This window comes from Gracilinanus agilis, chromosome 5, assembly GCF_016433145.1.
Source record: "Gracilinanus agilis isolate LMUSP501 chromosome 5, AgileGrace, whole genome shotgun sequence".
NCBI lineage: Eukaryota > Metazoa > Chordata > Mammalia > Didelphimorphia > Didelphidae > Gracilinanus > Gracilinanus agilis.
In genome coordinates this window covers 209601946-209616608 of record NC_058134.1, presented here as the reverse complement: position 1 = coordinate 209616608, position 14663 = coordinate 209601946, and the positions used below count along the sequence as shown (strand labels likewise).

General features: G+C 40.1%; 1 protein-coding gene across 1 annotated transcript; it reads right to left on the bottom strand.

The window, feature by feature from the left end:
* Positions 1-337: 337 nt before the first annotated feature.
* PEX26 (peroxisomal biogenesis factor 26) lies at positions 338-12831 on the bottom strand. Its single transcript, XM_044677481.1, has 5 exons — positions 12598-12831; positions 9223-9356; positions 8571-8857; positions 1566-1712; positions 338-920 (listed from the first exon to the last, which is right to left on the bottom strand). The coding sequence occupies exons 1-5, from the start codon at positions 12829-12831 to the stop codon at positions 817-819; spliced, it is 906 nt and encodes a 301-aa protein (XP_044533416.1). The 3' UTR covers positions 338-816.
* Positions 12832-14663: the final 1832 nt, after the last annotated feature.

The following is a 14663-nucleotide window of genomic DNA, read 5'->3' as shown; positions in this document are numbered from 1 at the left end:
TAAATGACTTGCCCAGGATCATACCACTAGTGTCTGAGACTATAATTGAACTTGGGTCTTCCTCCAGGCCTAAAACTCCATCCACTGTGCCACTCACCTGCCCCTAATTTGCTAAGAGCTCTGGCATCTACTTAGAGATTCATATTTTTTCTCATCTCTTGAGGAACAAAAATGTTTTCCCTCTTTAAGTCTCATTCGAGCTAATTAATAGAATGAATCTCAGAGAGACTTTGCAATACTATCATGGGATAAAGAGCCAAAGTTTTTGGTTTTTTTTTAGGTTCAATTAGTTTTCAGTTAGGTCAGATACTCTGACCTTTAAAATCACCCCCTTTCCTTCCCTTCCCATATGACTCAGTCTCTTCACCAAGCCTACCTCTCAAAGAGCCTGCCTCTGAATAGAGACAGGAATATTCCATAGCACCTGGTAATCATTCTAAAACAATCCCTTTGAGAGAGACTCTAGGTGGTGAGCTCTTCTAAAGGAGTAGGACAAATAAGCCTTTATTGGCACCAACCACTTCTTTATCACCTAGAATCATGGCACTGAGACTAGAGAAAGTGAAATCTATAAAGAGGAGAGAAGTACGGGCAGCATCACAGTCCATTTCTGCCCGTCCGCTCCCTCAGCTGGGTTTCTTGATGAGCAGGCTGTAGTCCATGTGATCAGACCCAGCTTTCCCGGATTATCATTAGCCCTAAAATAACAGAGGCCCCAGACACCAAGTGGCAAGACTGCAGAACTCAATAAGACATCTGCTGCTAGTGTCACTGCCAAGAGTGGAACAGCTAAGATGGGTTGCAAAGTTCGCTCCATCACGAATCGTAAGATGACAGGTAGCACGGAGCAAAGATGGTCCCTCGAACACGATAGAAGATGTGAGCCAACTTGTAGTAGAAAGGCAGTGAAGAAGGACAAGCTGTAGGATACAAAGAGATTTTTGTGAGTGGCTCTTCATGCTTATCTTCACCTCTTACCCTCTTTTAAAATGTCACCCACTTATTTCTCTTCTCCACCATTTAGCCTTAGGCCTGGGAAACTTTGGAGTAGATGTCAAAGCCTTAATCAAATCTCAAGGAGAGGCAGTACAGAGCTTTCCACCCTTTCCCTGTTTAGGAAACAGGACCTCTGGGACTAAAGAGAATCTAAGGGCAGTAGAGAGTTTCAGAACTTTTACAAGAGACATAAAATAATGCAAGAAAGCAAAGATTTGGTAGGAATGAAGGAAAACTATCCTTAGCTTTCCTAAGGACTAGCAAATTTCTCTTAAAACAAAGGAGAAATGATAATGAAGGGGGTAAAATAGAGATAGGAACTACTAAAAATGGAGAGACAGGTGAAGGCATTAGAGGAAACAAAAAACCAATAGGAATTTTTGGAAAAAAAAAGTAGTAGCTTAAAAGTATATGCAATAGAAAACAACATATATAGAGTGATAAAAATTAAATTAAAAGGGAAATGGTGATACTATGCAAATTTCTATTAGTCTGGTCAGTGTTCATCTTTTCCTACAGAGCCCAGGCAAGTGCCCAATGAAAAAGAACAATCACATTTCATCCCTCACCTGGATCAAATCTCACCATCAAGAGGCAGAGGATCAAAGCAATCAGGAAGGTCTTCTTGAAGGGCAGAGAAAGGAGATGGTCTACCACAGATTCTAGCAACCAGCGTAGTAACTTCCACAGAGTCAGAAGTTTCCGGTAGAGGGTACCTGGGACAGGAGAGCAGGGAGTTATATCTGGGAGAAAACCAGGCAAACAACTGCACTGACCTGCTGTCCTAAGCTTAATTCCCAGATACAACTGCAAAGCCATGAGACTGACTTTCTTGTGAAACTCTTAAACTATCTGTGATGACAATCACAAAAGTGTGGTTTAAAAAACACACACAAAAAAACACACAAAAAAAACCAGAAACAAAACACCAAATCCCTGCATTTTAAACAATGACATCATAATGAACAGATGTGCACATTTCTCTAACACCCCTAGTTTAGAAGGAACTTTTCTCCAAATCCTGTGACTACAAGAATTATTTCCCGTCAAATCTGAGGTTCAGAGAGGTTAAAACACAACTAGTGAGTATCATCAGGCCCTTGGTTATAGGTCCAGCTCTTTTCCTGCTACACTATGAGTTACACTCTCAAGGCACTGTCTACTTCACAGGGGTCCCCATGAGGATTATATGATAGTGCCATGACGGTGAGAATATCAGATGTGGGAGTCAGGAAAATCCTAATTCAAATTTTGCCTTACATATCTACTAGCTGAGTGACCCTTGGCAAGTCATTAAATTCTCTGTCTTCAATTTACTCATCTATGATATGGGGACAATAATAACACAGCTCACAGGGTTACCATGAGGATTAAGAAAGATATAAAAATAAAAGATCATTTTGCAAACATTATGGTGATATATAAATTTGCTATTAAAATAATTTGTAAACCTTAAAAGTACCATAAAAATAATAGCTCTGACTATTATTTCAAAAGACAACACTCATTTGGCTGGATATTCAAGTATCTTTTTTTTTTTAAATAAGATTCACTGGGTGGCAGCTAGGTGACTCAGTGGATTGAGATCGAGACCTAGAGACAGGAAGTCCTGGGTTCAAATCTGCAAGTACCTGGGCAAGTCACTTAACCCCCACTGTCTAGCTCTTACCACTCTTCTGCTCTGGAACCAAAACACAGCATTGATTCTAAAGTGGAAGGTGAGGTTTATGAATGAATAAATAAATAACGTTCTGTGAAATCATACCTCCTACTCTCACCTAAAATACTACTACACAGTTCATAGAATCAGCACCTAGTTATTCATCCCAAGAAGAATGAGTAATGTAAAACAGCTAATAGTACAAAAGTAGTAATTTCTATCTGACTTGAGAATGCAAACATAATACATTCATCACATTTTGTGTGGAAGATAGATTAGAGAGATGACAAATTGGAAACAGGGCCACCAATTACAGACTATTGCAGTAATTCAAGTAAGAGTTCCTACAATCCACTTACAACCCTAGCAAATAGTTTTCTTTTTTTTTTTTTCATTAAATTTTTCAAAGACAAGCTTTCTTACTTTTTCTCTTCCCTCCCTCGCCCTTTAAACAGAAATCAGGAAAAATAAAACCCACTACAAACAGGTATAGCGAGGCAAAACAAATGTTCATGCTTATGTCTAAAAAAAATGTCTCATTCTATACTCTGAATCCATTACTTCTCTGTCAGAAATTAGGCTGCATGTTTCATTATAAGTCCTTAGAAACTGGGATTGGTCACTGTATTGCTAAGAGTTCTCAAACTTTCTTTAAAAAAAAAAAAAAGTCTTAATGAGCCAAAATCTGGCTTTCCACTCACCTATCCTACCCAATTATCTCCCTATTGAAAGCACAAGAAAAATGAAACCTATTACAAATATGTAGAGCCTGTCAAAACAAATCTTCACAGTCCTAAAGCTATTTGTCTCATGCAGGACTCCAAGTCCTTTGCCTGTCTATTAGGAGATCAGTAAGATGTTTTATCAATAGTTCTCTGGAATCCTGGTAGATCATTACTCTGATATGATTCCAGTACAATAGTATTTTATCACATTTAGATACCATAATTTATTCGTCCACTTTCCAGTGTATGGATACCCCCTTAGATTTCCAATTCTTTGCCACCTCAGAATGAGCTATAAATATTTTTGTACATGCTTAGAATTTGTTTTTCTTTGAAATAATCCCTTCCTTCATCCACTCTTCCTCTAGTTTCCCTTTTGACCAGTTCAGATGAGTAAGGTTACAGTATCAGCCACTCTCTCCTCTTTTTTTGCACAGCTATTTGTGTGCCTTGAATATATGAGATAATTCTCCCCAGCCTTCCTTTTTCTTCTACCCTAGGTGTATTCCATCTCTTTCTATTATTTTGTTAAGATCATCAACACAATAAAGCATTACTCCCAGGCCTTGCCTAACTGGTCTTCTGCTATGAACCCTGATGTTGATAGAATTCAGAGGAGACACTATGTCATCTCCCCACATTTGAATGTGAATAGTTTATTCTTGTTTAGTCCTAAATCATTGTTCATGATTACTTTTTTATGTTTATCTTCTTTCTTGTGTTTGAACTTCAAGATTTTGGGGGCAGCTAGTTCAATGGAGAGCCAGGCCCAGAGATAGGAGGTCCTGGGTGCAAATGCGACCTCAAACACTTCCCAACTTTGTGACCCCATGCAAGTCATTTAACCCCATTTGTCAAGTCCTTATTGCTCCTCTGCCTTGGAACCAATACATAATATTGATTCTAAGATGGAAGGTAAGGATTTAAAAAAATAATTTCTCTGCTGCTTTGGTCTTTTCATCAGGAATACTTAGAAGTCCCATTTCCTTAAAAGTCCTCTAGAGCATCATACCCAGTTTTGCCGGGTAAGTTATTCTTGCCTGCAAGCCCATATTCTTGCCTCTAAAATATATTCTAAGTTCTCTGCTTTTTTATAGTATGGATAAACCACATGTGATCCTGACTGTGACTTCTTGAATCCTTTATTTCTGGATGTTTGTAGTATTTTTTTTCTTTGATCTAAAAGATCTGGGTTTTGGCTATGATATTACTGGGAGTTTTCAATTTGGATTTTCTTTCAGGAGATGACTGGTGAAATTCTTTTCCACTTTACTCTCTGGTTCCAAGAGATCTGGGCAGTTTGCTTTTGAGATTTCTTGAAAGATTCAAGGATCTTTTTTTTGGGACATGGCAATTAGCCCAATGATTCTTAAATTTTTTCTCCTTGATCTACTTTTCAGATCTGTTGTTTTTGCTGTGAGATACCTTATATTTTCTCCTATTTTGTCAGTCTTTTGATTTTTTATATTTTTGTTTTCTTACTGGCTTCAGTTTGGTCTATTCAAGTTTTATGGGCATTTGTTGCTGAGGCAAGGTTTGTACCTCTTGTACCAGGCTGTTTCCATACCCTTTCCAATTCTTTCTTTCACAGATTTCATTTCTTTAATAAGTTTTTTCCTTAAGATCTCTTATTCCTTTAATAAAAATGTTTTTGAACTCATTTCATCTCTTCTAGAAATTCCAGTTGAATCTGGCCCAAGTTTTGTTTTCTCTAGGGAATCTGTTTGTAGATTTTTTGGAGTCACTCACTTCTATCTTTATGTCTTGAGCAACCCTGCAACCATTATACTTGTTTTGGTAGAATTCTTTTTTTTTGGGGGGGGGGGAAAGGGAGGGAGCTGGGTGGCTCAGTGGATTGAGAACCAGGCCTAGAAATGGGAGGTCCTGGGTTCAAATCTGTCCTCAGACACTTCCTAGCTGTGTGACCCTGGGCAAGTCACTTAACCCCCATTGCCTAGTCTTACCACTCTTCTGCCTTGGAACCAATACACAGTATTGACTCCAAGATGGAAGGTAAGGGTTAAAAAAAAAAAAAGAATTCTATTTTGTTTGTCCATTCTTCTAGATGACTTTCTGACTTCATACTTGATGTAAAGGCTGAGCTCTACCAAACTTCTAGAGGGAATGTTTGGGCTGGTCCTGTTGCAACTTTCTTAGATTTTTGAGAGTTGTGTTATTCTAGGATTTCAGGGATAAGCTAAGGACCTGTAAGATTTCATATGCTCCCAAGTAGTCTGATCCATGGCAAAGTCTGACTGCTGATCCCCTGGTCTGAGTTCTGCCAATTCCTGACCTGGGTTTGAGTTTGAGCATGAATTGACTGCTGTTGTATAGACTCTACTCCTATTAGTCAGCTGGAAAGCTCTTTTGGTTCAGAGTGACAGAACTGTAGGTTCTGTTTGATCTGGGATTCCTACCTTGGTTATTCCTCTATAGGTTGGGTGAGATGCTAGAAGTACGTCCCTGATCTGAACTTGAGGCCTGAGTCACATGCTGTTAGTGGCTTCTAAACTTCCTCCTTTCTCCATACACTGCCTGGAACATCTCCCTGAAAACCTCCCTCCCCCACAAAGATCTCCTTCTCAGTACACTCTGAATCTGTAACCCAACCTAAAAACAAGCTTCTCTTAATTTAGCTAGTGCAATAGGCATATGGCCTATCACTGGGTTTGACCTATGGACCCAATTATCTAGACCAATGATGGGCAAACTACAGCCTTTGGGCCAGATGTGGCTCCCTGAAATGTTCTATCCAGCCATGTGACATTATTCCTAATCTGACAAATACAGTGAGTAGGATACAATACAATGAAACTTTGAAAGAGTTGCTTTAGAAACAAACTGACAGATGAGCATTTCCTTTCCTTTGGCCCCCTCTTTAAAAAGTTTGCCCATTTGGGGCAGCTGGGTAGCTCAGTGGAGTGAGAGTCAGGCCTAGAGACAGGAGGTCCTAGGTTCAAACCCGGCCTCAGCCACTTCCCAGTTGTGTGACCCTGGGCAAGTCACTTGACCCCCATTGCCCACCCTTACCAATCTTCCACCTATGAGACAATACACCAAAGTACAAGGGTTTAAAAAAAAAAAAGTTTGCCCATCACTGGGCTAGACCAAACAATGGAGTACATTTCAAGCTGACCTGTTTTTAATAGAAACCACCCTTTAAAAATGCCCTCTCCTACTCTCTGATTCTTTTGCTTACCCAAGGCAATATATTCTTTTATATTTTGGTCTGTTTGGTAAATAAACAACTAGATGAAAGCTGAAGACCAGACTTTAAATCTTGGTTACTCCAGGAGATTCAGTTGAGGAGCTTCTTTCAAATTCCATCTTTTGGATCTTTCAGAAACAGTTAACTCACAGAATCACAAAATCTCAGGATTTGGAAGGGCCCTAAGAAGTTGCCTATTTCAACACAAATCTGAATAAAAACCTTTTTACGATATGACCAAAAGGTAGTCAGGTAGTCTCTGCTTTAAAAATAAACACCACTACTTTTCAAGTTGACTCATTTCACTTTGGTGGAATTCTAACTGTTAAAAAGTTCTTACTTAAGAAGAATCAAAAGCTTGAGGCAGCGAGGTGGCTCAGTGGATAAAGCCAGGCCTGGAGATGGGAGGTCTTGGATTCAAATTTGGCCTCACATACTTCCTAGGAGTGTGACCCTGGGCAAGTCACTTAACCCCAATTGGCTAGCCCTTACCACTCTTCTGCCTTAGAACTAATACTCAGTATTGATTCTAAGACAGAAGGTAAGGGTTTAAAAAAAAAGAAGAATCAAAAACTTGATCAACAATGATAATATAGCTATTCTCAGCAATGCAATGATCTAAGACAACTCTGAAGGAATTATGATGAAGGACACCTCTAGAGAAAGAACTGATGGAGTCTAAATGCAGATCAAATCATACTTTTTAAAACTTTATTTTTCTTGGATTTTTTTTGTCTGTTTTTCTTTTATAATATACCTGATAGGGAAATGTTTTGCATCATTGCACATATAGAACATATTAAATCTCTTGTCTCAACAAAGGAAGAGGAGGAGTGTGGGAGAGGATTTGGAATAAAAGATGTCGAAAGAATGTTAAAATTGTTTTTACATGTAATTAGAAAAAAATAAAATACTTATAATGAAAAAGAAAAAAGAAGACTAAAAAAGCCACCCAACTACAGCTTCTAATTATGGATCTTTTTTGTGAGACCAAGAAGAAAAAGTCTAATTCCTCTGATCCTCAGGGATGTTACAGAATCAAATGAGAAAATATTCATGGATTTATTGTTTGATTTTGTTTGTGTTTTCTTTTGTCACCTGGCTAATATGGAAATGTTTTTCATGACCTCATACATATATAATTGAAATCAAATTGCTTATCTTCTCGGGAAGGAGGGAAAAAATTTGGAACTCAAAATTTTAAGAAATGATTATTTTAAAACGTTATATATATATTATTGGGAAATATTTAACAAAATAAAAAATAATTTAGAAAAAGAAAAAAGTCAATGTACATAAAGTGATCTATAAACCTTAAACATAAACATAAGCTATTATTATCCGGAAGTGTGGCACTCACTTGGAAATTTAAGTTTTAGTATATCTGTTTTTAAAAAATCATTTTCATTAAAGCCATGCCTCTTAATGAGAAGTCCCTTCTCCAGGAGAAAGAACTTGTGGTCCTCCCCAGACAGCCAATGTTGCTTTTGGAAAGATCTAATTTTTAGGAAGTTTTTCCTTCTATTTAGCCCAATTCTGCCTTTTTGCAACCTTTTACCTATTGCTCCTAATTCTGCCCTCTAGAGCCAAGCAAAACAAATCTAACCCTTCTTCCATAAGTCAGCCACAATAATAACCACAATATTAGCATTTACATAGAGCTTTAAGGTCTGCAACAACCTTGTGAGGTAGATGCTGTTATTGTCTTCATTTTACAGATGAGGAACCTAAGGCTGAAATTAAGTGACTTGCCCAGGTCACACAGATAATATATCTGAGGCAGATTTTAAACTCATTTTAAACAATTTTTAAACTTCCTGACTCCAAGTCCAGTATTCTAACCATCAAGTCTTTTTGCCTAAACTAAATATTGCACATGGCATCCAAACTCTCATGGATATCAGTACAATGTATTGCATAAGACTAGGGGAAGTGAAAGACTCCATCTCTAGAGGATTGAGAGGATGCAGTAATGTCCTACCTCCCTGGATCTCCTTTTGTGGGTTTGGCTCCTTGGTTCCCTCTTGCTGCTGCTTCCTTGCTGTGTAGATGGCCTGAGAAGCAGCCAGTCGCTGCTCCTCCTCTGGACAGAACCCAGCCATATCCTCTGCATCTGTCCAACAGTGCAGGGGCAACAGCACCCGAAAAAGATGAAGTTCAAATATGGCCCCATATTCTGGCAGGTCTCGATTAGCTGGGTCTCTCAACCAATTGCTGGCCACCTCCAGGATCGCCTGGGGTTCCTGTACTTTGCTGTATAAAAGAATGCTACAATCCCCAACCCCAACAAAGAACTATGTCAACCATTATTCATTGCTTCTCCCCTTCTCTTAGCTCCCAATCTCCTTCCCTATCAAATCTGGAAATCTCAGGAATTTCTGAGAAATGGCAAGGATCAACTCTAAGGAAAGTTGACCTCCTTATTTTCCTCTTACCCCTTTCTTCTTCCCATGTTTTCTGTCTTTTCCCTTCTATAACTCCTCTCACATTCCCCCCATCCCTCTATCTGTGGTATTTCAATGTCCAGAGATTTAGGGATCAAAAATATAGGAGGATATGGTGAATGAATGAATCTCACTGAGGACATCAGGACCCCTTTGTTTCTAACCAATAAATTGTCAATGGTAACTTACCACAATTCCAGAATTTTGGGGGGCAGATGTTCTGGGACCTGATAATACTGCAAAAGCCAAGAGAGAACTTCTCGCCATCGATCCATCTCTGCCAGGGCCTGGATCCCCACCACACACAGGAAGCACTTCAGGTCCTTGCTGCAATCAACATACATATGACCAGAGTTTAAAAGTAGAGGCTACTACTCCATCTCCCCCTTGTACTCTCCCTCCCCCTCCCATTCTAGGTCTGGGATGCTCCTCTTCCCCAAGCTAAGAAGTCATTAGCTATTGTAATCACTGACACTATCCATGTTTATAGGCATTTCACACTTGGATTATCCAGCCTCAACACTTAGGAAATGTTCCTCTCAGGAGCTGGACATTATTGAACACTCTTGAAAGTCTTGAAATACTAGAGCAAATCACAGTATGCTTCCCCACACCAAGTTTGTAGAAGTAATAATCAGGTTAAAATGAACAGCAGGCTTTAGGGAAAAAGAATGATAATAATGGAAGCTAGCATTTATTCACTTTAAAGCACTTTACACATGTTAACTCATTTGATCCTCAACTCTGCGAGGTATATGGTATTGTTTTTCTCATTTTATAGAGGTGTAAACTGAGGCAATAGAGATTAAAAGACTTGTCTAGGGGCAGCCAGATAGCTCAGTGGATTGAGAGTCAGGCCTAGAGATGGGAGGTCCTAGGTTCCAATCTGACTTCAGACACTTCCCAGCTGTGTGACCCTGGGCAAGTCACTTGACTCCCATTGCCCACCCTTGCCACTCTTCCACCTATGAGCCAATATACAGAAGTTAAGGGTTTGAAGAGAAAAAAAAGAGAGAGAGAGAGAGAGAGAGAGACTTGCTTAGCCCATAAGTGTCTGAGAAAGGACTTAAACTCAAGTCTCTACTGACTCCAATTTTTGAGTTCATCCACCAAACCATACATAGAATAGCCTACAGAGTAACTGTGGAAGGCAGAAAGGTCTACTTATCTAGCCCAGAAGGGAGTTCAGAGAAAGACTGTATTGCAGTTAAGTGTGAATGTGTATTGCTATAGAGATATACCATATTACACACATATATTATTGTTTATTATTATTGCATATTACATATACAACTCTACATACAGATACACACACACCTGTGTTTGTGTATATATGTATACATATTACTGAGATATTTTTTTAGACATCATTTCATGAAACTAATTCCTTCTCTGAGAAAGAAATAGCTGTCAATGGGAATCACCTGCCCACCCATGTCTCTGTTCTTAAAAGCTGAACATTTATTTAATTTAGCTTTCCAGGAAACCCTATAGAGCAGGGGTTGGCAACGTATGGCTCTTGAGCCATATCTGGCTCTTTTGAGGGCCAGATATGGCTCTTTCTGCAGGAGTCATAAAGTCAATTTTTTTTTCAGGCACTGTTACAGGAGCGGCACTGTGAGCACTGTACGGCTCTCACGAAATGACATTTTAAAAAATGTGGCGTTTATGGCTCTCACGGCCAAAAAGGTTGCCGACCCCTGCTATAGAGAAACACTGCTCTTTGATGGCCAGAAGCATCATATGAGGAGGCATGATCAATTATTTCTCAAGTGACTAGACATAATTTAAAAAAAAGAAAAAACCTGACAATGTACACAATGATTTGTAAACCACTGACAGAGCCTCTGCCCTGCTACCATTTCCTCCCTTTCCAAAGGAAAGGCCATACAGGCTTGGAAGATAGAGGCACCTGGCCAAGGGAGGTAGCCATGAGGCAGTGCTTCTTTCTGTAATCTTTGATCTGACTTGCAAATGTCCCTTACCACTTCCCAGAATACTACTCTGACTACAAAGCCATCAGAATTTTAAGGGAAAAGTCTCTCTCTGTTGTGAAAGCAGTAGAAAAGCATAAATAATTACAACTGTAACAAATTAAGAATCTTTAAATGGCAACAAAATAAGTGCAAAAAAAACACACACACCTTTTAGAGTAACTTAAAAAACACACTCCTCCTTTCTTTTAACAGTTAACCACTTAAGGGGAGGGTCATCTGTACTATGAGCTCTTTTCGGCTATTTTAAATATCCTTGCACAAGCTTCTTAAAGAGGATTTTGCTTTTCATTTTTGTATCCCCAGTGCCTAGCGTGCATGGTAACTTACACATATTAAGTGGTTAATAAACACTGTAGACGATCCAGGTATGAGTAGTAGAGGACTTATATGATGAGTCCAAACAAAATGTGTCATTTTTTTTAATATTAAGAGATAAAAGGCAACCAAGTTCTTCAGACTAAACAGAGGCTATGATCATGGAGTCTTAGATTTGTAGCTAGAAAGGGCCTTACAGGACATCTAAAGAAGTAGTTTACTAATTTATTTATTTTTATTTTCATTTTTTTTTAAACCCTTACCTTCCGTCTTAAAATCAATACTTTGTACTGATTCCAAGGCAGAAGAGAAGTAAGGGCTAGGCAATGGGGGTTAAGTCTCTTGCCTAGGATCATACTTGAGGTCATATTTGAACCCCACTTCCCATCTCTAGGCCTGGTTCTCAAAATACTTAGCCACACAGTCGTCCCTAATTTTTTTTAATGCACACTCTAACAATGAAAATTCTAAGCACCTTCCTGTATGGATATTTGCTTATTTATAAATTATATTCACATACTACTGTACTAATAATGATATTAAACATTGTTAACATAATGTAATTAAATATAAATTTACATGTTTAAATGTTATGATTGAACACTGTAAAACTTCTAAAAATAGAAATTTAAAAGGATAAGATAAAGATGAAATAATGTGTAAACCTAGAAACAGAAAGCCACTACATAATCAGAGCTGAGCTTAAGCAATATCAATCTGGCACCTGTGTGAAAAATGGACAGAGGAAAGACTAGAGGCAGGAAGAAAACTGGAAGGCTATTGCTGTGATTGAGACAAGAAGTGATGAGGGCCTAAAGGAGGATCCAGAGGATGATGTGAAGATAGACTAGAGAAGGCACCTGATTGGAAACACACGGTACAGAAGAATGACGCTTCAAGGATGGTGCTGAGAAAAGGGAAGTTCATGAGAGAGGTGGTTTTTAAAGAAATGGGAATATAATGAGATTTGTGATGCAGATTATAACCCACCCCTTAACACCTGCTGATTCTGTAGAACTTGTTCTCTTCCCCTGAAACCAAAGTGGGAGGGTCTTTACCCATCAATTCAAAGGGACACACCTTGAGGAGCCCAAAATATAATAGTTCACATTCCTAAAGTACTTTCCTTCCAAGGAAACTATGGAGAAGGTAGAAGTATTATTATTATCTCCGATTTACAGATGAGGGAATTTCTGAAACTCCTACATCAACTTAACGTCTGAACTCAGAGGGCTTCTTTTCAAATCTATACATACCCGTCCTCGAAGTCCTCTGCCTGCAAGGAAGAGCCCAGGCTCTCGAAACCCTTCTGGCACGTCTCCAAGCACGCCTTGAAGTCCCGGTGTACCACTAAGTAGTCAGCAGCCTCTTCCAGCAAGCTCTGGGGCAGAGAAGGGAGTGGGGCCAAACCCACCGGCTCACTGCTTCGGAGTAGCCCCAGGGAACTCCGGAGTCCCAAGGCGGATATTGACACCTCGTTTTTCATGGCTCACTTGTGATCAGCAGATGACTTTGGGATAGATGCCCTTCTGTCCGCTAATCCCTCGCCTGGGTTTGCCTGGGAATAGGAGAAAGTCCATCTACACTGTGCCCTGCCCGCCTCCCCTCCCCAGATCAATGGCAGAGACTCTCCTAGGATTCAAAGAGCGAAAGAGCACAGTGAGATCAAGTACGACCCCCTCATTTTACAGATGAGGAAACTGAGGCCCAGTGAGGGGAAGTGGCTTGCCCAAGGTAACGCTGCTAATATCAGGATTAGAACCCACTTTCTCCTGGGAAAGCTGAGAAGTTATCTTCAAAGGAAGAGGCAGAAAGTGCTTGGCTCCCAAGGGTTCTGCCTGCGAGGGCTGAGGGGGAGGGGTGCTGGAGAATAGCCAGCCTCCGGGCCACCTCCGACCCCGCCTGAATTTATCGATTCAACCTTGGACTTAGCAATGTCTCGCTTCCTCTGCAGCTGCGTTGCTGGGGTAGAGGAGTTCTCTGGGGAGTCACCAGGATCCAGGTCACCTCCGCCCGAGTTTACCTGAGTCAACCTTGAACCTGGCAATGTCTTGTTTCCTCAGCCGATGGGGCCGCTGCTGGGGCACCCCACCTAAGGCAGGCCCTGGACCAAAACTGGGATCACTCTAACTTATGAGGGTCAAATCCATCCTGGAAAGCTGACCCCCGGCTTCAAGAGAAAGCGGAGACAACTAGACCTCTGCGGACATCTTGGTCAGCGCTCCCAGCGCTCTTCCTGATGGGCACATGGGTAGCTATATGGTGCGGAGGACTCTGGGAATTGTAGTCTTCTCAGTCTGCCGATCAAGGGCTTTGGACGCGAGGGACAACTACAAAGTCCAGCATTCCAGCCTCTGGGGAATGTGAACCGCTGCTGGGGAAACGGGCTGTTTGCCCCTTCCCGGTTGCAGAAACCAGTTCCTCCCGCCAGGCGAGAGATAGCTGTCTCACCAAGAGAATTGTGGCATTAAAGCTGTGCATACGTAGCCTTTGCCCTAGCAATATTACCTGTAGGTCTGTGCCCCGCCTCGCCCCCAAATGGATCTATTTGTGCAAAATATTTAAAATAACTCTTTTCTTGGTGGCAAATTTATTGCAGCAAATTTATACCACCTTTTCGGGGTGGAAATTGAGGGCATGCCCCATCTAGTTGTGATACATGATTGTGACAGAATATACTGTTACTCTGTAAGAAATGAGGAGCAGGATGATTTCAGAAAAAGCTAGAAAGACTTACATCAACTGATGCAAAATGAAATGAGCAGAACCAAGAGATCATTTTACCCAAAAACAGTAATAAATTATCTGCTCTGAATGGCTTAGCTATTACAATTTTCGTATTAGCAATATAGTGATCCAAGGCAATTCCAAAGGACTCACAAAGAAATATACCATCCAACTCCAGGGGAAAAAAACCTGATGGAATCTGAATGCAGATGAAAGCAATTTTTAAAACTATTTTTCTTGAGTTTGTTTTTTTTGGGGGGGGGTGGGGAACAATTGTTTTCTTTTCAATATAACTATTATGGAATTTTTTTGCATGATTACACACTTATAATCTCTATCAAATTGCTTGCCTTCTCAAGGATGGAGAGGAGGAGAGGGTAATATGGAACTCAAAAAATTTTGTTAGAATGTTAAATTTTTTGTTTACATTTAATTTTTAAAAAAGTAAAATGTAAATGAGAGAGAGAAGGAGGGAGGGAGGAAAGAAGGAAGAAAAGAAGGAAGGAAGGAAGGAAGGAAGGAAGGAAGGAAGGAAGGAAGGAAGGAAGGAAGGAAGGAAGGAAGGAAGGAAGGAAGGAAGGAAGGAAAAGT

Bases quoted from the DNA above. Each gene is read 5' to 3' on its own strand.
- PEX26 (XM_044677481.1), bottom strand. From the start codon at position 12,831: ATGAAAAACGAGGTGTCAATATCCGCCTTGGGACTCCGGAGTTCCCTG. The intron at 9,357-12,597 runs GTATAGATTTGA...GATTGCAGCAAG, and splicing joins AGGACTTCGAGGACGGGTAT to GACCTGAAGTGCTTCCTGTG. The intron at 1,713-8,570 runs GTAGGACATTAC...CTCCTGTCCCAG, and splicing joins ACAAAAGGAGATCCAGGGAG to GTACCCTCTACCGGAAACTT.